Here is a 25,118-nt window from a genome sequence, read left to right on the forward strand (position 1 = left end):
GCTGGTAATTTAACACACCTAAGAGCTACAGGTTTTACCATGAGCAACATGCTCTAAAGAGCTGCACAGGAGTGAGACAGCAGTGTCTGATCCAGCACTCAGAGTGACAGGCGAGAGGAGAGAGAGGAGTGTCTGATCTGGTGCTCAGAGTGACAGGAGAGACAGGAGAGACAGGAGTGACAGGAGTGACAGGAGAGACAGGGTCAGTTTAACTCCCTGTAACCCCTCGATCCTGCAGGTCCCCCCTCGGGCTCCCCGGCGCTGGCTGGGACAGTGGGCTTCACGGTCACAGCACTGCTGGGCATCTCCGCTCTGATCCTGATGGGGGTGCTGTAGAGCAACGGAGGTACGGTAATCAGCAGCTGTCCTGTCTCTTCTCAGGACTGTCCAGGGTGTGCTGACGTCTCAGCCCCACAGAGCGCTGGCCTTGTGCCAGGGTACAGATCCCTGTCCACCTGGTCCATCAGACAGTAACTCTGTTCACAGTCCTTCAGGGTCCCTAGTCTTCAGTCAGGGGTTAAAGGTCACTGTGAATCTGGGCTCACAAAGACACAGTTCAGTCCGCCCCCTGTCCTGGAACTGGGCACCTGGCACTGATGCCCTCTCATAGTCTCCCTTAGCCAACCTCGCCTCTGTGTCTTCGGGCTGGAATGTGGCCAGCAAGGTACAGTAAACCATGTTCATTCCAAAGAGAAACCTGAGCCACAGTCCCAAACCCAGGCTCTCGTGTGCCAGACTTCTCCGTGCCTGGAAACCTGAACTTGTAATTATCCTGGCTCTGCAGGGCCCGATCTGTTAGGATGAGTAATGATGGCAGAGCTGGCTGTGTTGGAGCCTGTCGGGAAGGCGATACGAGAGACAGAGAGAGCACAGAGGCCCAGCTCACCGCAGGGACACATGTCTTCTGTACCTCCTGCTCGGGTCTGGAAATTTCCACGGCTTTCTTACAGTGAAAGAGGTCTGCCTGTAGAGGGCCCTAGTGAGCCCCCCTCGGCCCCGAGTCCAACTACCTCCATCGGTTTACACATGGCCCCCGTAGCAACATCGGGAAGAATCAAGCACAGCCCCCACCTTTACACCACGGGCGGCGGGGGTCTGGAACAGGCTGGAAACAGGGGCGGACGAGGGCCCAAGGAGCAGGAGGAGTTTCTGTAGCCCTTCTGTCTCGTGCTCCCAAGTTCCCAGCCAAGACATTCCCTCCCTCCCGGGCCTGCTACACGCCGAGCTCTGAACTTTGACCTCTCTCTGCCCAGGCTCCGAGAGAGGGAGACGGCCGCCGTGGACGGCAAGACACACCGGACCCCACCGGACCCGCGTGACCGCCCCGGGGGTCAGACCTGTGCCCCGGCCCGATCCACCGGGGCAGAGCGCAGGCGGGCCGCCCTCCGCCCACAGACCCTAGCCGGTGGAAACTAGCTGTAGGACTGTAGCTGTGCGATGGACAGAGGGCAGTGAAGGGTTTCTGACTGGAGCCCTTGTTGTCGTGGCACTGAAATAAACTTGCAGGCGAAGGCCAGACCCTGTGTCCTCCGGCTTCCTTTTAAGACTCTGCCATCCCTGACTCGACTGGACAAGCGTCTCCAGTAACACACTCGCACTCCCAGCATGCTTGGATTTCATCTTTATTCACCACTGCTTTCAGTAAGGGAGTTAGTCAGAGGCCAGAAGCGAGCAGCGCTGTTAATGTGGTTATACAGTATATAGCATACAGGTCAGCGGGCGAGGTGGGTCTCACTGCTGTCTGAACCTCATTGACCAGCAATTTCTCTCCCATCACAGACAGACACACACTGTAGGACAGGAGACACAGTGAGAGAGAGGAGATCACAGAGAATCCCTCGGTCATAAACACACACTGTAGGACAGGAGACACAGTGAAAGAGAGGAGAACACAGAGAATCCCCCAGTCATAATCACACACTGTAGGACAGGAGACATAGTGAGAGAAAGGAGAACACAGAGAATCCCTCAGTCATAAGCACACACAGCAGGACGGGAGACAGAGACAGGCAGCATGTGGTTGGCGTTGATTATATGGGGGTGCTGTACTTTGGGTGCTCCACTGTTTGTGCGGGTCCATTCAGACTGAGTTTCTTGCACCTCTTCCTCATCTTCCCCCTCTTCTTCACACACATCCGAGCTGGGGGACAGAGAGAGAGGAGCAGGTGAGTGTGAGAGAGAGGGGTACAGGTGATAGTGCAGACAGCACAGCGCTGGCGCTATCTTCACAACCGCAGAGGAGCAGACACACACACACAACCCATCACAGTGACACACACACACACACCCCATCACAGTGGCATACACACACAACCCATCACAGTGACACACACACACACGCACACACACATAAACCCCATCACAGTGACACACACACACACAACCCATCACAGTGGCATACACACACAACCCATCACAGTGACACACACACACACGCACACACACATACACCCCATCACAGTGACACACACACACAACCCATCACAGTGGCATACACACACAACCCATCACAGTGACACACACACACACACGCACACACACACAACCCATCACAGTGACACACACACACACCCCATCACAGTGGCATACACACACAACCCATCACAGTGACTGACACACACACACACACACGCACACACACACACACACCCCATCACAGTGACACACACACGCCCCTCCCTGGTCTCACCGAGCCTGTCCTTCCGGCTGGCTCTCTCCAGGGCTGGGCAGATGCACAGAGGCGTGGGGATGCCCCCCAGGGCCGTCCCTGCGCAGAGAGAGCAGAGCAGCAGTGTCAGCCCAGAGCGCCGGGACCCCCGCCCCCGCGGAGGGGCTGGGTCCGGCGGCGGTGGGACCGCAGGGGGATCCGGGCCAGGAGCTCACCTGCGCACTGGCAGCCCTGTCCGCGCGCCGCTGCCCGGACCCGGCTCCGAGTCCGCGGGGATCTCCGGACAGAGCCTGGCGGGAGGAGGAGAGAGGAACAGAGAGGTGGAAAGAAGAGGAGAGAGGAGCAGAGAGGAGCAGTAACTATAAGTTAAGATAAGATAAGATCACTTTAGGGAACAAGTAACAGGTTTATTCCCTGCTGAAAAAAAGAAGAAGGTGTCACCTGAAGAGGGCTCCATGGCCGAAACGTTGTGTTTTCATTCTTCTTTTTCTCAGCAGGGAATAAACCTGTTACTTGTTCCCTAACAGTAGCAGTATTAGCAGCAGTAGTAGCCGTAGCAGTAACAGTAGTTGCAATGGCAGTAGTAGTAACACTAGTAGTAGTACAGCAGTAGTACATTAAATGATGGTGACTGGTTCTGTGTGCGTTTTATCAAGCTGTAGGAAAGTGAGTTCCTCTTCTTCATGGATAACTGTTAATAAACTGGAATAAATAAAGAGCTGGAGCCCAGATCTCTCTCAACACAGAACCAGAAGTGAAAAGCTCGGTACCTTGGCCCGGCTCAGTGAAGAAGGCCAGGGCTGTGAGGAGGAGGAGGAGCAGTGCTGTGACCCTCATGCTGAGCTCGGTCCGGTGGGGTCCGATCCGCAGTGCCGCAGTGCCGCTGTCGCTGTGCTGAGAGCAGTGTGGGAGACAGAGCTGGGGGCGATGGGCCTGCCCCCTCCCTGCACACGCTGTGCCGCGGGCCTGTCCCGACAGGAGGCCCTGGCAGGAATGCGAGCTGATTGCCTATTGAGTGGGGCTCATGCGGGCTGCAGGTGCGAACACTCAGGCAGCGACCCGATCGGACCTCCTGCCTATCAGCGGCGCTGGCAGAAACCAAACACCTGCCTTCTCACGCATCCTGTCTCACACTGAACCCACACTGTCCTGTAGCAGCCCACACAGTCCCGAACCCACACTGTCCCGAACCCACACTGTCCTGTAGCAGTCCACACAGTCCCGAACCCACACTGTCCCGAACCCACACTGTCCTGTAGCAATCCACACTGTCCCGAACCCACACTGTCCCGAACCCACACTGTCCTGTAGCAGTCCACACAGTCCCGAACCCACACTGTCCCGAACCCACACTGTCCTGTAGCAGTCCACACAGTCCCGAACCCACACTGTCCCGAACCCACACTGTCCTGTAGCAATCCACACTGTCCCGAACCCACACTGTCCCGAACCCACACTGTCCTGTAGCAGTCCACACTGTCCCGAACCCACACTGTCCCGAACCCACACTGTCCTGTAGCAGCCCACACTGTCCTGAACCCACACTGTCCTGTAGCAGCCCACACTGTCCTGAAGCCACACTGTCCTGAACCCACACTGTCCTGTAGCAGCCCACACTGTCCTGAAGCCACACTGTCCCGAACCAGCCCCACACTGTCCTGAAGCCACACTGTCCCGAACCAGCCCCACACTGTCCCGAACCCACACTGTCTTTTAGCAGCCCACAGTGTCCTGAACCCACACTGTCCTGAACCAGCCCCACACTGTCCTGAACCCACACTGTCTTGAACCCACACTGTCCCGAACCAGCCCCAGACTGGTGCTCACCCCTCTAATGAGCCTCCAGACTGGTGCACACCCAACTAATGAGCCTCGTCTTGGACCCGGCCCTCTCCTCGCTAACAAGCCCCATCTTCGGACTGGTACACAGCTGCCCCGCGGGACAGACGGATGTCCTGGCAGTGAGGCAGTGCCTCGCCCTTCCCCTGGAAACAGCAGCGTCTGACCACCGTCTGGGACCTCTGTGCGCAAACACGTCCCGCCTGCTTGATCAACACAGCTGTTTGACCAGGGAGGGAGCCCACAGACGCCGGGGCTTAAATAGGCACCTCGCGCCCGGGACCACAGACTCCAGACTCCAGAGCCACAGACATGAGAGCTGTGCTGATCGTCGTGCTGGGGCAGTGCCTGCTGGACGCCAGTCTAGGTAAGATGACCTCAGCTTGCCTAGTGTTTTATTATGCTGTCAGTCAGACTCCCAGTGCACAGCAGTCTGATCCGCTCCAGGTGTTACAGTGCTGTCAGTCAGACTCCCAGTGACAGCAGTCTGATCCACTCCAGGTGTGACAGTGCTGTCAATCAGACTCCCAGTGCACTGCAGTCTGATCCGCTCCAGGTGTGACAGGGCTGTCAGTCAGACTCCCAGTGCACAGCAGTCTGATCCGCTCCAGGTGTTACAGTGCTGTCAGTCAGACTCCCAGTGCACTGCAGTCTGATCCGCTCCAGGTGTTACAGGGCTGTCAGTCAGACTCCCAGTGCACAGCAGTCTGATCCGCTCCAGGTGTTACAGTGCTGTCAGTCAGACTCCCAGTGCACAGCAGTCTGATCCGCTCCAGGTGTTACAGCGCTGTCAGTCAGACTCCCAGTGCACTGCAGTCTGATCCGCTCCAGGTGTGACAGTGCTGTCAGTCAGACTCCCAGTGCACTGCAGTCTGATCCGCTCCAGGTGTTACAGGGCTGTCAGTCAGACTCCCAGTGCACAGCACTCAATGCAAGGGAGACACTTCTGAATTCTCCTGCACCTGGTGCTGCTCCTCTGCAGAAGCCTGCAGCTGACACCACACATTAGGACCTGGAGAGGATCAGGCTGAGGAGTCTGCAGTCTGACTGACAGCGCTGTGAAGCCTTTGTTTCAGAGAGAAAGGGCTCTTCGGGAACTGCACTTCAGGAAAGCCCGTCTGCACAGCCCTACCCCCCTCTGGCCCGAGCGAGCGACACACGCCTGTGCCTTACAGCGTGTTCTGCCAGGAGACGGGCCAGCGGGCTCAGCGGGTGTGCTCCTCATGAAGGAAGCTCTCGTGTTACCGGGCCTGCCTGCTCAGGGCCCGGCTCTGCTCAGGGGATCGGGTTTCCCTGTTTTTCTCGATCCTGATTTAAAGACATTAATTAGTTACCGGGAGCTCAGGAGGAGGTCAGAGTCTTATCTCTCGCTTCCTCTCATCTGCTGACAAACACTCGCTGGCTGCACGCTCCCTCTACACAGCTCCCTCACCCTGTAGCTGTAGTAAGAGCAGCAGCAGTATCAGTAGCTGTAGTAAGAGTATCAGCAGCAGTAACAGTAGCTATAGTAAGAGTATCAGCAGTATCAGTAGCTGTAGTAAGGGTATCAGCAGTATCAGTAGCTGTAGTAAGAGTATCAGCAGTATCAGTACCTGTAGTAAGAGTATCAGCAGCAGTTTCAATACCTGTAGTAAGAGCAGCAGCAGTATCAGTAGCTGTAGTAGTATCAGCAGTATCAGTAGCTGTAGTAAGAGCAGCAGCAGTATCAGTAGCTGTAGTAAGAGTATCAGCAGCAGTTTCAATACCTGTAGTAAGAGCAGCACCAGTATCAGTCGCTGTAGTAGTATCAGCAGTATCAGTAGCTGTAGTAGTATCAGCAGTATCAGTACCTGTAGTAAGAGCAGCACCAGTATCAGTAGCTGTAGTAGTATCAGCAGTATCAGTACCTGTAGTAAGAGCAGCACCAGTATCAGTAGCTGTAGTAGTATCAGCAGTATCAGTAGCTGTAGTAGTATCAGCAGTATCAGTACCTGTAGTAAGAGCAGCACCAGTATCAGTAGCTGTAGTAGTATCAGCAGTATCAGTAGCTGTAGTAAGAGCAGCACCAGTATCAGTAGCTGTAGTAGTATCAGCAGTATCAGTACCTGTAGTAAGAGTATCAGCAGTATCAGTAGCTGTAGTAAGAGCAGCAGTATCAGTAGCTGTAGTAGTATCAGCAGTATCAGTAGCTGTAGTAAGAGTATCAGCAGTATCAGTACCTGTAGTAAGAGTATCAGCAGTATCAGTAGCTGTAGTAAGAGCAGCAGCAGTATCAGTAGCTGTAGTAGTATCAGCAGTATCAGTACCTGTAGTAAGAGCAGCACCAGTATCAGTAGCTGTAGTAGTATCAGCAGTATCAGTAGCTGTAGTAGTATCAGCAGTATCAGTACCTGTAGTAAGAGCAGCACCAGTATCAGTAGCTGTAGTAGTATCAGCAGTATCAGTAGCTGTAGTAAGAGCAGCACCAGTATCAGTAGCTGTAGTAGTATCAGTAGTATCAGTACCTGTAGTAAGAGTATCAGCAGTATCAGTACCTGTAGTAAGAGTATCAGCAGTATCAGTAGCTGTAGTAAGAGCAGCAGTATCAGTAGCTGTAGTAAGAGTATCAGCAGTATCAGTACCTGTAGTAAGAGTATCAGCAGTATCAGTAGCTGTAGTAAGAGCAGCAGCAGTATCAGTAGCTGTAGTAGTATCAGCGGTATCAGTAGCTGTAGTAAGAGTATCAGCAGTATCAGTACCTGTAGTAAGAGTATCAGCAGTATCAGTAGCTGTAGTAAGAGCAGCAGCAGTATCAGTACCTGTAGTAGTATCAGCAGTAGCAGTAGCTGTAGTAAGAGCAACAGCAGCAGTAACAGTATCAGTAGTAACAGAACCCCTACCAGTACTAGTAGCAGCTTGAATTTCAGTATTTTCAGTGGGAGGAGTAGCAGAAGCATCAGAGACAACAGGAGTCGTGTTTGTTGTTTTTTACCCTGTGACGCATCAGGTTGGATGTTTGAGTTTAATGTGCATATTTGTTTTGTTCCCCTGTGTTGCCTTTGCAGCCCTGCAGTGCCGTTTGGTGGCAGGCAGCCTGAAGCAGATCGATGCCAGTGTGGGACAGGTGTTCGGGGTGAACCAGAACGACCAGATCTACACCCTGTATGGTGACAGCTGGACGCAGCTGCCCGGCGCCCTGAAGCACGTCACCGTGGGGCCCTCGGGGGTCTGGGGCGTCAACAGCAACAACAACATCTACAAGCTTGTGGGAGCCAACTGGGCACAGGTGTCAGGTGAGAGAGCACACTCAGCATCAGCACTGACCTCATCTTATGACAGCGCCCCCACCTGGCCACTGTTTGGGCTATTGGTTTGACAGTTCTGGCCCAGTGAAAAGAGCGCCACCTACAGGTCCACCTACACACTGACAGCAGCAACATGGCTTCCCCTGTAGTTCCCAACCTGAGTACTGACTACATCTACCGCACCTTCTGTCTCTAGAGCTCCTGCTATCTCTGGCACTGCTGTCACTACTACTGTCACTACTACACTACTGCTGCTGTCACTACTGTTACTACCACTTCTCCTACCCCAGCTACTCCCATCAACCTTGCTGCTCCCATCACTCTGCCTGCTCCTATCACCCTGCCTGCTGCTATCGGTCTTCCTGCTCCTATCACCCTGACTGCTGCTATCGGTCTTGCTGCTCCTATCACCCTGACTGCTCCTATCACCCCGCCCCGCAGGCCTGCTGAAGCAGATCGACGCAGGGGGTGACCAGTTTGTGGCCGGTGTCAACATGAACGACAACATCTACTGCCTGGGCCAGGAGCCCACTGTGGGGTTCAAGGGTGCGGGGTCCCCTGCCCCCTGGCAGCTGCTCCCCGGGGCCCTCAAGTACTACAGCTGCGGCCCCAACGGGTGCTGGGGGGTCAACGCGGCCGACCAGATCTGGCTGATGAAGGAGGTGACGCCCAAGGCCTGCATGGGCTCTCAGAGCTGGCAGCTCATCCCGGGTGCGCTGTCGATGGTGGAGGTGGGCACAGACGGCAGCGTGTACGGGGTGAACTCAGTCGGAGACGTCTACACCAGGTACCCCAAAACACATCACCATCCCCCACAATTCTCCTCTCTCTCAGTGCAGTGTTCATGTACTGGAGTGTCCAGTCAGTGTGTCTGTATTAACCCCTCTCTCTCTCAGTGCAGTGTTCATGTACTGGAGTGTCCAGTCAGTGTGTCTGTATGAACCCCTCTCTCTCTCAGTGCAGTGTTAATGTACTGGAGTGTCCAGTCAGTGTGTCTGTATTAACCCCTCTCTCTCAGTGCAGTGTTAATGTACTGGAGTGTCCAGTCAGTGTGTCTGTATTAACCCCTCTCTCTCTCAGTGCAGTGTTCATGTACTGGAGTGTCCAGTCAGTGTGTCTGTATTAACCCCTCTCTCTCTCTCAGTGCAGTGTTCATGTACTGGAGTGTCCAGTCAGTGTGTCTGTATTAACCCCTCTCTCTCTGTCTCTCTCTCAGAGATGGGATCTCTCTCTCCAATCCTGCTGGGACGGGCTGGACCCGCCTGGAGCTGTGTGGGAAGGGCAAGCACGTGTCCTTTGACCTGGGTCACCTGTGGGTCATCACCACGGACAACAAGATCCTGGACTGCGTCTGAGTCCCATTAATACACCTGTAAAAGCCTGTTAGCTGTAAAAGTCCTAAGTGGCCGATTTGAAGTCCATGATGAAATGAAAGGGTTAAGACCTGAATCTCAGCTGTCAGACATTCGCCAAGAACCGCTCTCTTCATTAAAGCAGTTTTCAAAGCCGAACGTCTCCCTGCGGTGTCTGTGTGAGTCTGTGTGGAGCCGCCTGCGAGTGGCGGCCCCTGCTGGTCAGGGCAGGCAGGCGCAGCTCCGGGGATCAAACTTCTATCCCGAGCGGGACACCGGAGCCGGCTGCCCCTGCCCTGACCGTGGGACGCCGGCCCCGCCTGCTGAGTCCAGTTCTGGGCCCAGTAAGGGCGACCCGGCGGGCCTCCTTAGCAGTCCGGTCGGGAAGAGAGCTTCTATTTTCACCTGGCTGCGAGGCGCTGGAGAGGCAGACAGTTCGGAGTTCATCCGAGATCCGGGAACGTCGGAGTGCCAGGAACAGCTGTGGTCCAGTGGGAAGGCTCTGTCCGGAGAGCGGGTGCTCCGAGCAAGGTCGTCTCTCCAGAACTCCGCCAGGCCTGCGCCAGGCCCACTCACACCTCCAGATCCCGGCACCGGCCTGTCAGCATTTTGGGGGACCCCATTTGGCTGTACCCCGCCCTGACCCCAACAGAGCACAACCCCACTCCTGTGGGCGTGGCAGGGAATTGATGGGCATGTCAGGGGTTGTCAGAGGGGCGGGGCCTGTCAGTAAATCAGAGAGGTGTTGGACACGCCTTCAGTGGGTGTGTCAGCATGTCAGTGGGCGTGTCAGGACAAGTCACAGGTTAGGTGTGGGCGTGTCAGAGTCAGAGAGTCAGTGGGCGTGTCAGAGAGTCAGAGAGTCAGCTGGCATGTCAGAGAGTCAGAGAGTCGGCGGGCGTGTCAGAGAGTCAGAGAGCCGGTGGGCGTGTCAGACAGTCAGAGAGCCGGTGGGCGTGTCAGACAGTTAGAGAGCCGGTGGGCGTGTCAGAGAGTCAGAGAGCCGGTGGGCGTGTCAGACAGTCAGAGAGCCGGTGGGCGTGTCAGAGAGTCAGAGAGCTGGGGTGTGCCGGGGTGCCAGGCAGCAGGCTGGTGACGGCGCGGTGCAGAGGCTGGCACACGGCGCGGTAGGCGGCGGGCGTGAGGTGCAGGTAGTCGTACAGGTCCATGTGGGAGATGGTGCCGTCGGAGTGGACGAAGCCGGGGTCCACGCTGAGGAAGGAGGCGCCGGGCAGCGAGGGCGCGGCCTGCTGCAGCAGCTCGTTCACCCGCGCGCTGCGCTCACGCAGGGGGTTGGGGCTCTTCCCCCGGGGCAACAGACCCTGGGAGAGAGCGGGGCGTTAATACAGACACCACTGCTCCCGTTTCCCGCAGTCCACCACAGTCCAGCTCAGTCCACCACAGTCCAGCTCAGTACAGTACAGTCCAGCCCAGCCTAGTACAGTATAGCCCAGCTCAGTCCAGCCTAGTCCAGCTCAGTACAGTACAGTCCTGCCCAGCCCAGTCCAGCTCAGTACAGTACAGTCCAGCCCAGTCTAGTCCAGCTAAGTCCACCACAGTCAAGCCCAGCCCAGTCCAGCTCAGTACAGTACAGTCCAGCCCAGCCTAGTCCAGCTCAGTCCACCACAGTCCAGCCCAGCCCAGTCCAGACTAGTCCAGCTCAGTCCACCACAGTCCAGCCCAGCCCAGTCTAGTACAGTATACCCCAGCTCAGTCCAGCCTAGTCCAGCCCAGTCCAGCTCAGTACAGTATAGTTTGTCCAGTCCAGTCCAATCTAGTCACAGTCTGACCACAGTCTGGGACCTTTGTGCACAAACACGTCCCGCCTGCTTGATCAACACAGCTGTTTGACCAGGCAGGGAGCCCACAGACGGCAGGGCTTAAATAGGCACCTCGCAACCGGGACCACAGACTCCAGACTCCAGAGCCACAGACATGAGAGCTGTGCTGATCATCGTGCTGGTGCAGTGCCTGCTGGACGCCAGTCTAGGTAAGATGACCTCAGCTTGCCTAGTGTTTTATTATGCTGTCAGTCAGACTCCCAGTGCACAGCAGTCTGATCCGCTCCAGGTGTGACAGAGCTGTCAGTCAGACAGACTCCCAGTGCACAGCAGTCTGATCCACTCCAGGTGTGACAGGGCTGTCAGTCAGACTCCCAGTGCACAGCACTCAATGCAAGGGAGACACTTCTGAATTCTCCTGCACCTGGTGCTGCTCCTCTGCAGAAGCCTGCAGCTGACGCCACACATTAGGACCTGGAGAGGATCAGGCTGAGGCGTCTGCAGTCTGACTGACAGCGCTGTGAAGCCTTTGTTTCAGAGAGAAAGGGCTCTTCTGGAACTGCACTTCAGGAAAGCCCGTCTGCACAGCCCTACCCCCCTCTGGCCCGAGCGAGCGACACACGGCTGTGCCTTACAGAGAATCAGCAGTATCAGTACCTGTAGTAAGAGTATCAGCAGTATCAGTACCTGTAGTAAGAGCAGCAGCAGTATCAGTACCTGTAGTAAGAGCAGCAGCAGTATCAGTAGCTGTAGTAAGATCAGCAGTATCAGTAGCTGTAGTAAGAGTATCAGCAGTATCAGTACCTGTAGTAAGAGTATCAGCAGTATCAGTAGCTGTAGTAAGGGTATCAGCAGTATCAGTAGCTGTAGTAAGAGTATCAGCAGTATCAGTACCTGTAGTAAGGGTATCAGCAGTATCAGTAGCTGTAGTAAGAGCAGCAGCAGTATCAGTACCTGTAGTAAGAGCAGCAGCAGTATCAGTAGCTGTAGTAAGAGTATCAGCAGTATCAGTAGCTGTAGTAAGAGCAGCAGCAGTATCAGTAGCTGTAGTAAGAGTATCAGCAGTATCAGTAGCTGTAGTAAGAGCAGCAGCAGTATCAGTAGCTGTAGTAAGAGCAGCAGCAGCAGTAACAGTATCAGTAGTAACAGAACCCCTACCAGTACTAGAAGCAGCTTGAATTTCAGTATTTTCAGTGGGAGGAGTAGCAGAAGCATCAGAGACAACAGGAGTCGTGTTTGTTGTTTTCTACCCTGTGACACATCAGGTTGGATGTTTGAGTTTAATGTGCATATTTGTTTTGTTCCCCTGTGTTGCCTTTGCAGCCCTGCATTGCCGTTTGGTGGCAGGCAGCCTGAAGCAGATCGATGCCAGTGTGGGACAGGTGTTCGGGGTGAACCAGAACGACCAGATCTACACCCTGTATGGTGACAGCTGGACGCAGCTGCCCGGCGCCCTGAAGCACGTCACCGTGGGGCCCTCGGGGGTCTGGGGCGTCAACAGCACCAACTACATCTACAAGCTTGTGGGAGCCAACTGGGCACTGGTGTCAGGTGAGAGAGCACACTCAGCATCAGCACTGACCTCATCTTATGACAGCGCCCCCACCTGGCCACTGTTTGGGCTATTGGTTTGACAGTTCTGGCCCAGTGAAAAGAGCGCCACCTACAGGTCCACCTACACACTGACAGCAGCAACATGGCTTCCCCTGTAGTTCCCAACCTGAGTACTGACTACGTCTACCGCACCTTCTGTCTCTAGAGCTCCTGCTATCACTACTACTGTCACTACTACACTACTGTCACTACTACACTACTGCTGCTGCTATCAGTACTGTCACTACTGTTACTAATACACTGCTGCTACTATCACTACTGTTACTACCACTGCTGTTGCTATCATTAGTTACTGCTGTCACTACTGTTACATTCACCACTTCTCCTACCCCATCTACTCCTATTACTCTCCCTGCTCCTTTCTCTCTCACTGATCCAATCACAGACGCTGCTCCCATCTCTCGCTACTGATCCTATCACTCACATTACTCCTATCACCCTGACTGCTGCTATCACCCTGCCTACTCCTATCACCCTGACTGCTGCTATCAGCCTGCCTGCTCCTATCACCCTGACAGCTGCTATCGGTCTTGCTGCTCCTATCACCCTGCCTGCTCCTATCGGTCTTGCTGCTCCTATCACCCTGACTGCTCCTATCAGTCTTGCTGCTCCTATCACCCTGCCTGCTGCTATCGGTCTTGCTGCTCCTATCACCCTGACTGCTCCCATCGGTCTTGCTGCTCCTATCACCCTGCCTGCTGCTAATGGTCTTGCTGCTCCTATCACCCCGCCCCGCAGGCCTGCTGAAGCAGATCGACGCAGGGGGTGACCAGTTTGTGGCCGGTGTCAACATGAATGACAACATCTACTGCCTGGGCCAGGAGCCCACTGTGGGGTTCAAGGGTGCGGGGTCCCCTGCCCCCTGGCAGCAGCTCCCCGGGGCCCTCAAGTACTACAGCTGCGGCCCCAACGGGTGCTGGGGGGTCAGCGCGGACGACCAGATCTGGCTGATGAAGGAGGTGACGCCCAAGGCCTGCATGGGCTCTCAGAGCTGGCAGCTCATCGAGGGGGCACTGTCGATGGTGGAGGTGGGCACAGACGGCAGCGTGTACGGGGTGAACTCAGTCGGAGACGTCTACACCAGGTACCCCAAAACACATCACCATCCCCCACAATTCTCCTCTCTCTCAGTGCAGTGTTAATGTCCTGGAGTGTCCAGTCAGTGTGTCTGTATTAACCCCTCTCTCTCTCAGTGCAGTGTTAATGTACTGGAGTGTCCAGTCAGTGTGTGTGTATTAACCCCTCTCTCTCTCAGTGCAGTGTTAATGTACTGGAGTGTCCAGTCAGTGTGTCTGTATTAACCCCTCTCTCTCTCTCAGTGCAGTGTTAATGTACTGGAGTGTCCAGTCAGTGTGTCTGTATTAACCCCTCTCTCTCTCAGTGCAGTGTTAATGTACTGGAGTGTCCAGTCAGTGTGTCTGTATTAACCCCTCTCTCTCTCAGTGCAGTGTTAATGTACTGGAGTGTCCAGTCAGTGTGTCTGTATTAACCCCTCTCTCTCTCAGTGCAGTGTTAATGTCCTGGAGTGTCCAGTCAGTGTGTCTGTATGAACCCCTCTCTCTCTCAGTGCAGTGTTCATGTACTGGAGTGTCCAGTCAGTGTGTCTGTATTAACCCCTCTCTCTCTCAGTGCAGTGTTCATGTACTGGAGTGTCCAGTCAGTGTGTCTGTATTAACCCCTCTCTCTCTCAGTGCAGTGTTCATGTACTGGAGTGTCCAGTCAGTGTGTCTGTATTAACCCTCTCTCTCTCTCTCTCTCTCTCTCTCTCTCTCTCTCTCTCTCTCTCTCTCTCTCTCTCTCTCTCAGAGATGGGATCTCTCTCTCCAATCCTGCTGGGACGGGCTGGACCCGCCTGGAGCTGAGTGGGAAGGGCAAGCACGTGTCCTTTGACCTGGGTCACCTGTGGGTCATCACCACGGACAACAAGATCCTGGACTGCGTCTGAGTCCCATTAATAGTCCCCCCCCTGCACACCACGCCCACCTGCCCCCCGGCCCTCACCCGCTGAGCTCAGAATCGCTTCATTGTCTTAATTGAGTCTTTAATTGCACCGTTCGTCATCCTATTTAGATCTTGTTAGCTGTAAAAGTCCTAAGTGGCCGATTTGAAGTCCATGATGAAATGAAAGGGTTAAGACCTGAATCTCAGCTGTCAGACGTTCGCCAAGAACCGCTCTCTTCATTAAAGCAGTTTTCAAAGCCGAACGTCTCCCTGCGGTGTCTGTGTGAGTCTGTGTGGAGCCGCCTGCGAGTGGCGGCCCCTGCTGGTCAGGGCAGGCAGGCGCAGCTCCGGGGATCAAACTTCTATCCCGAGCGGGACACCGGAGCCGGCTGCCCCTGCCCTGACCGTGGGACGCCGGCCCCGCCTGCGGAGTCCAGTTCTGGGCCCAGTAAGGGCGACCCGGCGGGCCTCCTTAGCAGTCCGGTCGGGAAGAGAGCTTCTATTTTCACCTGGCTGCGAGGCGCTGGAGAGGCAGACAGTTCGGAGTTCATCCGAGATCCGGGAACGTCGGAGTGCCAGGAACAGCTGTGGTCCAGTGGGAAGGCTCTGTCCGGAGAGCGGGTGCTCCGAGCAAGGTCGTCTCTCCAGAACTCCGCCAGGCCTGCGCCAGGCCCACTCACACCTCCAGATCCCGGCACCGGCCTGTCAGCATTTTGGGGGACCCCATTTGGCTGTACCCCGCCCTGACCCCAACAGAGCACAACCCCACTCCTGTGGGCGTGGCAGGGAATTGATGGGCATGTCAGGGGTTGTCAGAGGGGCGGGGCCTGTCAGTAAATCAGAGAGGTGTTGGACACGCCTTCAGTGGGCGTGTCAGCGTGTCAGTGGGCGTGTCAGGACAAGTCACAGGTTAGGTGTGGGCGTGTCAGAGTCGGTGGGCGTGTCAGAGAGCCAGCGGGCGTGTCAGAGAGTCAGAGAGTCAGCTGGCATGTCAGAGAGTCAGAGAGCCGGTGGGCGTGTCCGAGAGTCAGAGAGCCGGTGGTCGTGTCAGAGAGTCAGTGGGCGTGTCAGAGTCAGAGAGCCGGTGGGCGTGTCCGAGAGTCAGAGAGCCGGTGGTCGTGTCAGAGAGTCAGTGGGCGTGTCAGAGTCAGAGAGCCGGTGGGCGTGTCCGAGAGTCAGAGAGTCAGTGGGCGTGTCAAAGAGTCAGAGAGCCGGTGGGCGTGTCAGAGAGTCAGAGAGTCGGCGGGCGTGTCAGAGAGTCAGAGAGCCGGTGGGCGTGTCAGAGAGTCAGAGAGTCGGCGGGCGTGTCAGAGAGTCAGAGAGTCGGCGGGCGTGTCCGAGAGTCAGAGAGCCGGTGGGCGTGTCCGAGAGTCAGAGAGCCGGTGGGCGTGTCCGAGAGTCAGAGAGTCGGCGGGCGTGTCCGAGAGTCAGAGAGCCGGTGGGCGTGTCAGAGAGTCAGAGAGCCGGTGGGCGTGTCAGAGTCAGAGAGCCGGTGGGCGTGTCAGAGAGTCAGAGAGCCGGTGGGCGTGTCAGAGAGTCAGAGAGCCGGTGAGTGTGTCAGAGAGTGAGAGAGTCGGTGGGCGTGTCAGAGAGCCGGTGGGCGTGTCCGAGAGTCAGAGAGCCGGTGGGCGTGTCCGAGAGTCAGAGAGCCGGTGGGCATGCCGGGGTGCCAGGCAGCAGGCTGGTGACGGCGCGGTGCAGAGGCTGGCACACGGCGCGGTAGGCGGCGGGCGTGAGGTGCAGGTAGTCGTACAGGTCCATGTGGGAGATGGTGCCGTCGGAGTGGACGAAGCCGGGGTCCACGCTGAGGAAGGAGGCGCCGGGCAGCGAGGGCGCGGCCTGCTGCAGCAGCTCGTTCACCCGCGCGCTGCGCTCACGCAGGGGGTTGGGGCTCTTCCCCCGGGGCAACAGACCCTGGGAGAGAGCGGGGTGTTAATACAGACACCACTGCTCCCGTTTCCCGCAGTCCACCACAGTCCAGTTCAGTCCACCACAGTCCAGCTCAGTACAGTACAGTCCACCCCAGCCTAGTACAGTATAGCCCAGCTCAGTCCAGCCTAGTCCAGCTCAGTACAGTACAGTCCAGCCCAGCCCAGTCCAGCTCAGTACAGTACAGTCCAGCCCAGCCTAGTCCAGCTCAGTCCACCACAGTCCAGCCCAGCCCAGCCCAGTCCAGCTCAGTACAGTACAGTCCAGCCCAGCCTAGTCCAGCTCAGTCCACCACAGTCCAGCCCAGCCCAGTCCAGACTAGTCCAGCTCAGTCCACCACAGTCCAGCCCAGCCCAGTCTAGTACAGTATACCCCAGCTCAGTCCAGCCTAGTCCAGCTCAGTACAGTATAGTTTGTCCAGTCCAGTCCAATCTAGTCACAGTCTGACCACAGTCTGGGACCTCTGTGCACAAACACGTCCCGCCTGCTTGATCAACACAGCTGTTTGACCAGGCAGGGAGCCCACAGACGGCGGGGCTTAAATAGGGACCTCGCGCCCGGGACCGCAGACTCCAGACTCCAGACTCCAGACTCCAGAGCCACAGACATGAGAGCTGTGCTGATCGTCGTGCTGGTGCAGTGCCTGCTGGACGCCAGTCTAGGTAAGATGACCTCAGCTTGCCTAGTGTTTTATTGTCCTGTCAGTTAGACTCCCAGTGCACAGCAGTCTGATCCGCTCCAGGTGTTACAGTGCTGTCAGTCAGACTCCCAGGGCACAGCAGTCTGATCCACTCCAGGTGTGACAGGGCTGTCAGTCAGACTCCCAGTGACAGCAGTCTGATCCACTCCAGGTTTACGGTGTTGATACGGTGTGTTACGGTGTAGTAAGATCAGCAGCAGCAGCAGTAACAGTATCAGTAGTAACAGAGCCCCTACCAGTACTGGTAGCAGCTTGAATTTCAGTATTTTCAGTGGGAGGAGTAGCAGAAGCATCAGAGACAACAGGAGTCGTGTTTGTTGTTTTTTACCCTGTGACGCATCAGGTTGGATGTTTGAGTTTAATGTGCATATTTGTTTTGTTCCCCTGTGTTGCCGTGCAGCCCTGCATTGCCGTTTGGTGGCAGGCAGCCTGAAGCAGATCGATGCCAGTGTGGGACAGGTGTTCGGGGTGAACCAGAACGACCAGATCTACACCCTGTATGGGAACAGCTGGACGCAGCTGCCCGGCGCCCTGAAGCACGTCACCGTGGGGCCCTCGGGGGTCTGGGGCGTCAACAGCAACAACAACATCTACAAGCTTGTGGGAGCCAACTGGGCACAGGTGTCAGGTGAGAGAGCACACTCAGCATCAGCACTGACCTCATCTTATGACAGCGCCCCCACCTGGCCACTGTTTGGGCTATTGGTTTGACAGTTCTGGCCCAGTGAAAAGAGCGCCACCTACAGGTCCACCTACACACTGACAGCAGCAACATGGCTTCCCCTGTAGTTCCCAACCTGAGTACTGACTACATCTACCGCACCTTCTGTCTCTAGAGCTCCTGCTATCTCTGGCACTGCTGTCACTACTACTGTCACTACTACACTACTGTCACTACTACACTACTGCTGCTGCTATCAGTACTGTCACTACTGTTACTAATACACTGCTGCTACTATCACTACTGTTACTACCACTGCTGTTGCTATCATTAGTTACTGCTGTCACTACTGTTACATTCACCACTTCTCCTACCCCATCTACTCCTATTACTCTCCCTGCTCCTTTCTCTCTCACTGATCCAATCACAGACGCTGCTCCCATCAGTCTCGCTATTGATCCTATTGCTCCCATTACTCCCATCACCCTGACTGCTCCCATCGGTCTTGCTGCTCCTATCACCCTGACTGCTCCTATCACCCCGCCCCGCAGGCCTGCTGAAGCAGATCGACGCAGGGGGTGACCAGTTTGTGGCCGGTGTCAACATGAACGACAACATCTACTGCCTGGGCCAGGAGCCCACTGTGGGGTTCAAGGGTGCGGGGTCCCCTGCCCCCTGGCAGCAGCTCCCCGGGGCCCTCAAGTACTACAGCTGCGGCCCCAACGGGTGCTGGGGGGTCAACGCGGCTGACCAGATCTGGCTGATGAAGGAGGTGACGCCCAAGGCCTGCATGGGCTCTCAGAGCTGGCAGCTCATCGAGGGGGCACTGTCGATGGTGGAGGTGGGCACAGACGGCAGCGTGTACGGGGTGAACTCAGTCGGAGACGTCTACACCAGGTACCCCAAAACACATCACCATCCCCCACAATTCTCCTCTCTCTCAGTGCAGTGTTAATGTCCTGGAGTGTCCAGTCAGTGTGTCTGTATTAACCCCTCTCTCTCTCAGTGCAGTGTTCATGTACTGGAGTGTCCAGTCAGTGTGTCTGTATTAACCCCTCTCTCTCAGTGCAGTGTTAATGTACTGGAGTGTCCAGTCAGTGTGTCTGTATTAACCCCTCTCTCTCTCAGTGCAGTGTTAATGTACTGGAGTGTCCAGTCTGTGTGTCTGTATTAACCCCTCTCTCTCTCAGTGCAGTGTTCATGTACTGGAGTGTCCAGTCAGTGTGTCTGTATTAACCCCTCTCTCTCAGTGCAGTGTTAATGTACTGGAGTGTCCAGTCAGTGTGTCTGTATTAACCCCTCTCTCTCTCAGTGCAGTGTTCATGTACTGGAGTGTCCAGTCAGTGTGTCTGTATTAACCCCTCTCTCTCAGTGCAGTGTTCATGTACTGGAGTGTCCAGTCAGTGTGTCTGTATTAACCTCTCTCTCTCTCTCTCTCTCTCTCTCTCTCTCAGAGATGGGATCTCTCTCTCCAATCCTGCTGGGACGGGCTGGACCCACCTGGAGCTGTGTGGGAAGGGCAAGCACGTGTCCTTTGACCTGGGTCACCTGTGGGTCATCACCACGGACAACAAGATCCTGGACTGCATCTGAGTCCCATTAATAGTCCCCCCCCCCCCCCCAGCACACCACGCCCACCTGCCCACCGGCCCTCACCCGCTGAGCTCAGAATCGCTTCATTGTCTTAATTGAGTGTTTAATTGCACCGTTCGTCATCCTATTTAGATCTTGTTAACACCTGTAAAAGTCCTAAGTGGCCGATTTGAAGTCCATGATGAAATGAAAGGGTTAAGACCTGAATCTCAGCTGTCAGACGTTCGCCAAGAACCGCTCTCTTCATTAAAGCAGTTTTCAAAACCGAATGTCTCCCTGCGGTGTCTGTGTGAGTCTGTGTGGAGCCGCCTGCGAGTGGCGGCCCCTGCTGGTCAGGGCAGGCAGGCGCAGCTCCGGGGATCAAACTTCTATCCCGAGCGGGACACCGGAGCCGGCTGCCCCTGCCCTGACCGTGGGACGCCGGCCCCGCCTGCGGAGTCCAGTTCTGGGCCCAGTAAGGGCGACCCGGCGGGCCTCCTTAGCAGTCCGGTCGGGAAGAGAGCTTCTATTTTCACCTGGCTGCGAGGCGCTGGAGAGGCAGACAGTTCGGAGTTCATCCGAGATCCGGGAACGTCGGAGTGCCAGGAACAGCTGTGGTCCAGTGGGAAGGCTCTGTCCGGAGAGCGGGTGCTCCGAGCAAGGTCTTCTCTCCAGAACTCCGCCAGGCCTGCGCCAGGCCCACTCACACCTCCAGATCCCGGCACCGGCCTGTCAGCATTTTGGGGGACCCCATTTGGCTGTACCCCGCCCTGACCCCAACAGAGCAGAACCCCACTCCTGTGGGCGTGGCAGGGAATTGATGGGCATGTCAGGGGTTGTCAGAGGGGCGGGGCCTGTCAGTAAATCAGAGAGGTGTTGGACACGCCCTCAGTGGGTGTGTCAGCGTGTCAGTGGGCGTGTCAGGACAAGTCACAGGTTAGGTGTGGACGTGTCGGAGTCGGTGGGTGTGTCAGAGAGTCAGAGTGTTGGAGGGCGTGTCAGAGAGCCAGCGGGCGTGTCAGAGAGTCGGTGGGCGTGTCAGAGAGCCAGAGTGTTGGAGGGCGTGTCAGAGAGCCGGTGGGCGTGTCAGAGAGTCAGAGAGCTGGTGGGCGTGTCAGTGAGCCGGTGGGCGTGTCAGAGAGTCAGAGAGCTGGTGGGCGTGTCAGTGAGTCAGAGAGTCGGTGGGCGTGTCAGAGAGTCAGAGAGCCGGTGGGCGTGTCAGAGAGTCAGAGAGCCGGCGGGCGTGTCAGAGAGCCAGTGGGCGTGTCAGAGAGTCAGAGACTCGGTGGGCGTGTCAGAGAGTCAGAGAGCCGGTGGGCGTGTCAGAGAGTCTGAGAGCCGGTGGGCGTGTCAGAGAGTCTGAGAGCCGGTGGGCGTGTCAGAGAGCCGGTGGGCGTGTCAGAGAGCCGGTGGGCGTGTCAGAGAGCCGGTGGGCGTGTCCGAGAGTCAGAGAGCCGGTGGGCGTGTCCGAGAGTCAGAGAGCCGGTGGGCGTGTCCGAGAGTCAGAGAGCCGGTGGGCGTGTCAGAGAGCCGGTGGGCGTGTCAGAGAGCCGGTGGGCGTGTCAGAGAGTCAGAGAGTCGGTGGGCGTGTCAGAGAGTCAGAGGGCATGCCGGGGTGCCAGGCAGCAGGCTGGTGACGGCGCGGTGCAGAGGCTGGCACACGGCGCGGTAGGCGGCGGGCGTGAGGTGCAGGTAGTCGTACAGGTCCATGTGGGAGATGGTGCCGTCGGAGTGGACGAAGCCGGGGTCCACGCTGAGGAAGGAGGCGCCGGGCAGCGAGGGCGCGGCCTGCTGCAGCAGCTCGTTCACCCGCGCGCTGTGCTCACGCAGGGGGTTGGGGCTCTTCCCCCGGGGCAACAGACCCTGGGAGAGAGCGGGGCGTTAATACAGACACCACTGCTCCCGTTTCCCGCAGTCCACCACAGTCCACCACAGTCCACCCCAGCCTAGTACAGTATAGCCCAGCTCAGTCCAGCCTAGTCCACCTCAGTACATTATAGTATAGTCCAGTCCAGTTCAGTACAGTACATTCTAGTCCAGCACAGCCCAGTCCAGTCCAACCTAGTACAGTCTAGTACAGATAAGCTAGCCCAGCCCAGTCCACCACAGTCCAGCCTAGTCCAGCTCAGTACAGTCCAACCTAGCCCAGTACAGTACAGTCCAGCCTAGTCCAGCTCAGTACTGCATAATCCAGCCCATTCCAGTCCAGCTCAGTACAGTATAGTTCAGCCTGGCCCAGTCCTCTACAGTCCAGCCCAGCCCAGTCCAGCCAGAGTGTGCTCACCAGTATGAGGACGTGGGTGTGGGGCAGCTTGCTGCGGATGAGCTGGACGATGGCCGCGATCCCGCCAGCGATCTGCTCCGGGGTGTGTCCGTGATTGTTCGTGCCCACCCACAGCACCACCACCTGAGACAGAGGGGAGCGACCAGGGGTCAGGAGGCTGGGTCCAGATGGGCCTGCCCCTGTCTCTCACTGCCTTGTGTGTGTGTGGGGGTGGCTGTGTCTCAGGGCTCTGGGGCTGTGTGTGTGGGGGTGGGGGTGTCTCTCAGGGCTCTGGGGCTGTGTGTGTGGGGGTGTCACTCTGGGCTCCTGGGCTGTGTGTGTGGGGGTGGGGGTGTCTCTCGGGGCTCTGGGGCTGTGTGTGTGGGGGTGTCTCTCTGGGCTCTTGGGCTGTGTGTGTGGGGGTGTCTCTCGGGGCTCTTGGGCTGTGTGTGTGGGGGTGTCTCTCGGGGCTCTGGGGCTGTGTGTGTGGGGGTGGGGGTGTCTCTCAGGGCTCTGGGGCTGTGTGTGTGGGGGTGGGGGTGTCTCTCAGGGCTCTGGGGCTGTGTGTGTGGGGGTGGGGGTGTCTCTCTGGGCTCTGGGGCTGTGTGTGTGGGGGTGTCTGTCAGGGCTCTGGGGGCAGGTGCACATTAACTGCCCCCCTGGTCAGTACCTTGGGGTTGATGTGGTCCAGCTCGCCGTTGCCCAGCCTCCACAGGACGTGCTGCGTGGCATCGCCCCCGATCCCGAAATTCAGCGCGTGGAGTGGAGAGAAGAGCTCGTGCCACACCTGACCAAAGGCCAACACTCAGGTCATCAATAGCAGCGACCAGAAATCAATAACCCACCGCCAAGCTGTCTCCATTGTCAGGAACGACACTGCATCAATCAGCTGATCAATAGCTGCCCATCACACACACCACCTGCTATCCCAGCGCTCAAAAGGAGCAGAGGAAGAACTCACGGGTCCAATCGATCACCCAGTCGCCGGATCAATACTCACGTCAAACTGCTCCAGCAGCTGAACCAGGGAGTCACCCACAAACAGCACATCGGGCTCCTTGTCCTTGCTGCTGGAGACAAAGTGATTGTGCTGCAGGGAGAGAGAGAGAGTGTACACTGTACACGTTCACTGTGCCTGCTGCAGCACTCATCCATCCCTCTGCACTGAGGGGAGGGAGAGGAAGTGTGAGAGAGAGGAAGAGTGTACACTGTCTGTACACGTTCACTGTGCCTGCTGCAGCACTCATCCATCTCTCTGCACTGAGGGGAGGGAGAGGAAGAGTGTGAGAGAGAGGAAGAGTGTACACTGTCTGTACACGTTCACTGTGCCTGCTGCAGCACTCATCCATCACTAATCCACAGCATCAGGTGGGGCCACACACTGGTGCTGGTGGAGGGGATCCCCATTACCTGCAAAGCGCTTTGAGTGGAGTGTCCAGATAAGCGCTATATAAGTGTAAGCAATTATTATTATTATTATTATTATCATCATTATCATCACTCTGCACTGAGGGGAGGGAGAGGAAGAGTGAGAGAGAGGGGGGACAGTGTGTGAGAGAGAGGGGGGACAGTGTGTGAGAGAGAGGGGGAGTGTGAGAGTGAGAGCAGAGAGAGAAGAGAGAAGGAAAGTTAGAAAGAGCCAACAAGAGGGTCTCTCATGGAGAGGTCACTCAGACACACGGCCCCCCAGACTGACCAGTGACATCCAGCGCCCGTCTCCCTGAGTGTCCGGGGGAGGGACTGGTGTGGCAGCCGGGTTCAGGTCTCCTGCGCTCATCGCTGTGCATCCAGGAGACAGACAGGAAGAGCCAATCCGTCTGTACAGAGCTGGTCAACACCTCAGACAAGACAACCAGACACCAGTCTGACCTTAATCCCAGTGAATCACTAGTCCAGGTCCCAGTCCAGTCAGTCCAGTCCAGCCTGGAGACTCTCAGACTGCTCTGTCAGTGTCAGTGAGTCTGATTATAATCCCAGTGAATCACTAGTCCAGGTCCCAGTCCAGTCAGTCCAGTCCAGCCTGGAGAGTCTCAGACTGCTCTGTCAGTGTCAGTGAGTCTGATTATAATCCCAGTGAATCACTAATCCAGCTCCCAGTCCAGTCAGTCCAGTCCAGCCTGGAGACTCTCAGACTGCTCTGTCAGTGTCAGTGAGTCTGATTATAATCCCAGTGAATCACTAGTCCAGCTCCCAGTCCAGTCAGACCAGTCCAGCCTGCAGACTCTCAGACTGCTCTGTCAGTGTCAGTGAGTCTGATTATAATCCCAGTGAATCACTAGTCCAGCTCCCAGTCCAGTCAGACCAGTCCAGCCTGCAGACTCTCAGACTGCTCTGTCAGTAGCAATGGACGTCCTACACCACAATCACTGCATAGTCAGTATCTACTTTGCAGCAGCTCATAAAATTAAAAACATAAAAATTAATAATAACACCAAAGGTAGAATATTTCGTATTATTCGTCATTGAAAGTCTAAAACAACCGCTGTACCTTAAGTGCATCTACTGTTAGTTTAATTTCAGCAGAAACGATGCAATTTCATTTCCCTCCGACCGATGGGGTCAAGGTGTGCAAGGAGAATACTGCGTCAGGTGTTAAATTAAGAATGATACAACTCAGCGGCTCCGCCTTTGCACGGATTGCGCCGAATTACTATGTCACAAAAATAATAATTCTGGTGTTTTAATCGGTATATTGACCGGCATGTTTACCTCTCCGGCGGCAGCGGACTGGACTCCGGCTCTCTGCTCAAACACACTGCCGGGACGCGCCATTCGGCCACAGCGCCGCAGGGTGTCCCTCAAAAACCGTACGCCATCATCGCACAATCTCAACGCAGAAGATAGAGTTCAACACGCCAGAACAGGCTTTGTACTTGAAAGGCTGGGAACGTAACTGTGAAAAGTCACAGAAAAACGGTCAAAATCGAATGTAAAGTTTGATACGTGGAATATCTCCCCCCCTATTTTACACAGATGGAGTCGCTCGCCCGGCCGGTCCCGGTTCCGCTCCTGGAAGAGCCGGATCTGCTCTCGCTGCAGACCGATGGGAGCGTCAGCTTGCAAAACTCTCGCTTTTCTAAAAAAAAAAAAAACACTCCTGTCGACAACTCTCTGTAAGCGTTTTGCCCCCGAAAGACAAGCTCAAGTGCGGGTGCTACAGAGACCACTGCACCCGCGGGATCGTTACAGCTCACTTTTGTATTAAATGTGACCAAAACTGTCCAGAAAATCGACAACGATTTTCAATTAAGCTGCTTTTTCTCCTCCCTTCGTCCCGCAGGTTTTGTTTTTGTCACCGTTTTGCTTAATGATTTCACTAACCCCCTCACAAAACTAAAATGAACCAATACCAACTATTTCGACAGTTTTTCTGTAAACCAGAATGTAAATATATCATGTTAAAACATTTAGATTTCTTTAAGTGTATTTAACCAGTGTGTGTACGGGGAGTCTCATTTTGTAATTGCAAACAATTTTAAACATGCCGATTACTAGCTCAGATTCGGCGCGCCTATTCTGCGTCACGTTTCCTAGC

The 25,118-nt window shown here is 55.9% G+C and overlaps 5 protein-coding genes across 7 annotated transcripts in view; 4 read left to right on the forward strand and 1 right to left on the reverse strand.

Moving 5' to 3' along the window:
• Positions 1-1,513, forward strand: part of LOC102682610 (CEA cell adhesion molecule 5) — a 76,152-nt gene extending 74,639 nt beyond the window's left edge. The window contains exons 28-29 of the mRNA XM_069185531.1: positions 239-346; positions 1,254-1,513. Of these exons, the coding sequence (XP_069041632.1) occupies positions 239-336 (98 nt within the window). The 3' untranslated portion in view covers positions 337-346; positions 1,254-1,513. The remainder of the gene's footprint in view (positions 1-238; positions 347-1,253) is intronic.
• Positions 1,514-4,765: 3,252 nt separating this feature from the next.
• On the forward strand, positions 4,766-9,281 carry LOC138225380 (fish-egg lectin-like). Its single transcript, XM_069185434.1, has 4 exons — positions 4,766-4,874; positions 7,531-7,758; positions 8,212-8,557; positions 8,987-9,281. Exons 1-4 carry the CDS (start codon positions 4,820-4,822, stop codon positions 9,123-9,125), a joined length of 768 nt encoding a protein of 255 aa, XP_069041535.1. The 5' UTR covers positions 4,766-4,819; the 3' UTR covers positions 9,126-9,281.
• Positions 9,282-11,002: 1,721 nt separating this feature from the next.
• LOC138225378 (fish-egg lectin-like) lies at positions 11,003-14,721 on the forward strand. Its single transcript, XM_069185432.1, has 4 exons — positions 11,003-11,112; positions 12,227-12,454; positions 13,256-13,601; positions 14,324-14,721. Exons 1-4 carry the CDS (start codon positions 11,058-11,060, stop codon positions 14,460-14,462), a joined length of 768 nt encoding a protein of 255 aa, XP_069041533.1. The 5' UTR covers positions 11,003-11,057; the 3' UTR covers positions 14,463-14,721.
• A 1,297-nt stretch (positions 14,722-16,018) lies between these two features.
• Positions 16,019-25,035, reverse strand: pafah1b3 (platelet-activating factor acetylhydrolase, isoform Ib, gamma subunit). Of its 3 annotated transcripts, none has more exons than XM_069185436.1 (6): positions 24,293-25,035; positions 23,280-23,421; positions 22,584-22,673; positions 22,254-22,370; positions 21,605-21,727; positions 16,019-16,372 (listed from the first exon to the last, which is right to left on the reverse strand). In XM_069185436.1, the coding sequence occupies exons 2-6, from the start codon at positions 23,358-23,360 to the stop codon at positions 16,100-16,102; spliced, it is 684 nt and encodes a 227-aa protein (XP_069041537.1). In that variant the 5' UTR covers positions 23,361-23,421; positions 24,293-25,035; the 3' UTR covers positions 16,019-16,099. The 3 variants fall into 3 exon arrangements, with proteins under 3 accessions (XP_069041537.1, XP_069041538.1, XP_069041536.1); XM_069185437.1 differs by lacking the exon at positions 16,019-16,372 and adding an exon at positions 20,589-21,183 and having other exon boundaries at positions 23,280-23,362; positions 24,293-25,028; XM_069185435.1 differs by lacking the exon at positions 16,019-16,372 and adding an exon at positions 20,589-21,183 and having other exon boundaries at positions 24,293-25,025.
• LOC138225379 (fish-egg lectin-like) lies at positions 16,942-19,610 on the forward strand. The gene is made up of 4 exons (XM_069185433.1): positions 16,942-17,049; positions 17,488-17,715; positions 18,300-18,645; positions 19,203-19,610. The coding sequence occupies exons 1-4, from the start codon at positions 16,995-16,997 to the stop codon at positions 19,339-19,341; spliced, it is 768 nt and encodes a 255-aa protein (XP_069041534.1). The 5' UTR covers positions 16,942-16,994; the 3' UTR covers positions 19,342-19,610.
• Positions 25,036-25,118: the final 83 nt, after the last annotated feature.

This window comes from Lepisosteus oculatus, chromosome 27 (assembly GCF_040954835.1).
Source record: "Lepisosteus oculatus isolate fLepOcu1 chromosome 27, fLepOcu1.hap2, whole genome shotgun sequence".
NCBI lineage: Eukaryota > Metazoa > Chordata > Actinopteri > Semionotiformes > Lepisosteidae > Lepisosteus > Lepisosteus oculatus.

Coding starts and splice junctions, on each gene's coding strand:
- LOC138225380 (XM_069185434.1), top strand. CDS start 4,820: ATGAGAGCTGTGCTGATCGTCGTGCTGGGGCAGTGCCTGCTGGACGCC. Junction 4,875..7,530: donor CCTGCTGGACGCCAGTCTAG/GTAAGATGACCT, acceptor TTGCCTTTGCAG/CCCTGCAGTGCCGTTTGGTG. Junction 8,558..8,986: donor GTCGGAGACGTCTACACCAG/GTACCCCAAAAC, acceptor TCTCTCTCTCAG/AGATGGGATCTCTCTCTCCA.
- LOC138225378 (XM_069185432.1), top strand. CDS start 11,058: ATGAGAGCTGTGCTGATCATCGTGCTGGTGCAGTGCCTGCTGGACGCC. Junction 12,455..13,255: donor CAACTGGGCACTGGTGTCAG/GTGAGAGAGCAC, acceptor CCCGCCCCGCAG/GCCTGCTGAAGCAGATCGAC. Junction 13,602..14,323: donor GTCGGAGACGTCTACACCAG/GTACCCCAAAAC, acceptor TCTCTCTCTCAG/AGATGGGATCTCTCTCTCCA.
- LOC138225379 (XM_069185433.1), top strand. CDS start 16,995: ATGAGAGCTGTGCTGATCGTCGTGCTGGTGCAGTGCCTGCTGGACGCC. Junction 17,716..18,299: donor CAACTGGGCACAGGTGTCAG/GTGAGAGAGCAC, acceptor CCCGCCCCGCAG/GCCTGCTGAAGCAGATCGAC. Junction 18,646..19,202: donor GTCGGAGACGTCTACACCAG/GTACCCCAAAAC, acceptor TCTCTCTCTCAG/AGATGGGATCTCTCTCTCCA.
- pafah1b3 (XM_069185436.1), bottom strand. CDS start 23,360: ATGAGCGCAGGAGACCTGAACCCGGCTGCCACACCAGTCCCTCCCCCG. Junction 22,371..22,583: donor AGCTGCTGGAGCAGTTTGAC/GTGAGTATTGAT, acceptor GCCTTTGGTCAG/GTGTGGCACGAGCTCTTCTC. Junction 21,728..22,253: donor TGGACCACATCAACCCCAAG/GTACTGACCAGG, acceptor CCTCTGTCTCAG/GTGGTGGTGCTGTGGGTGGG.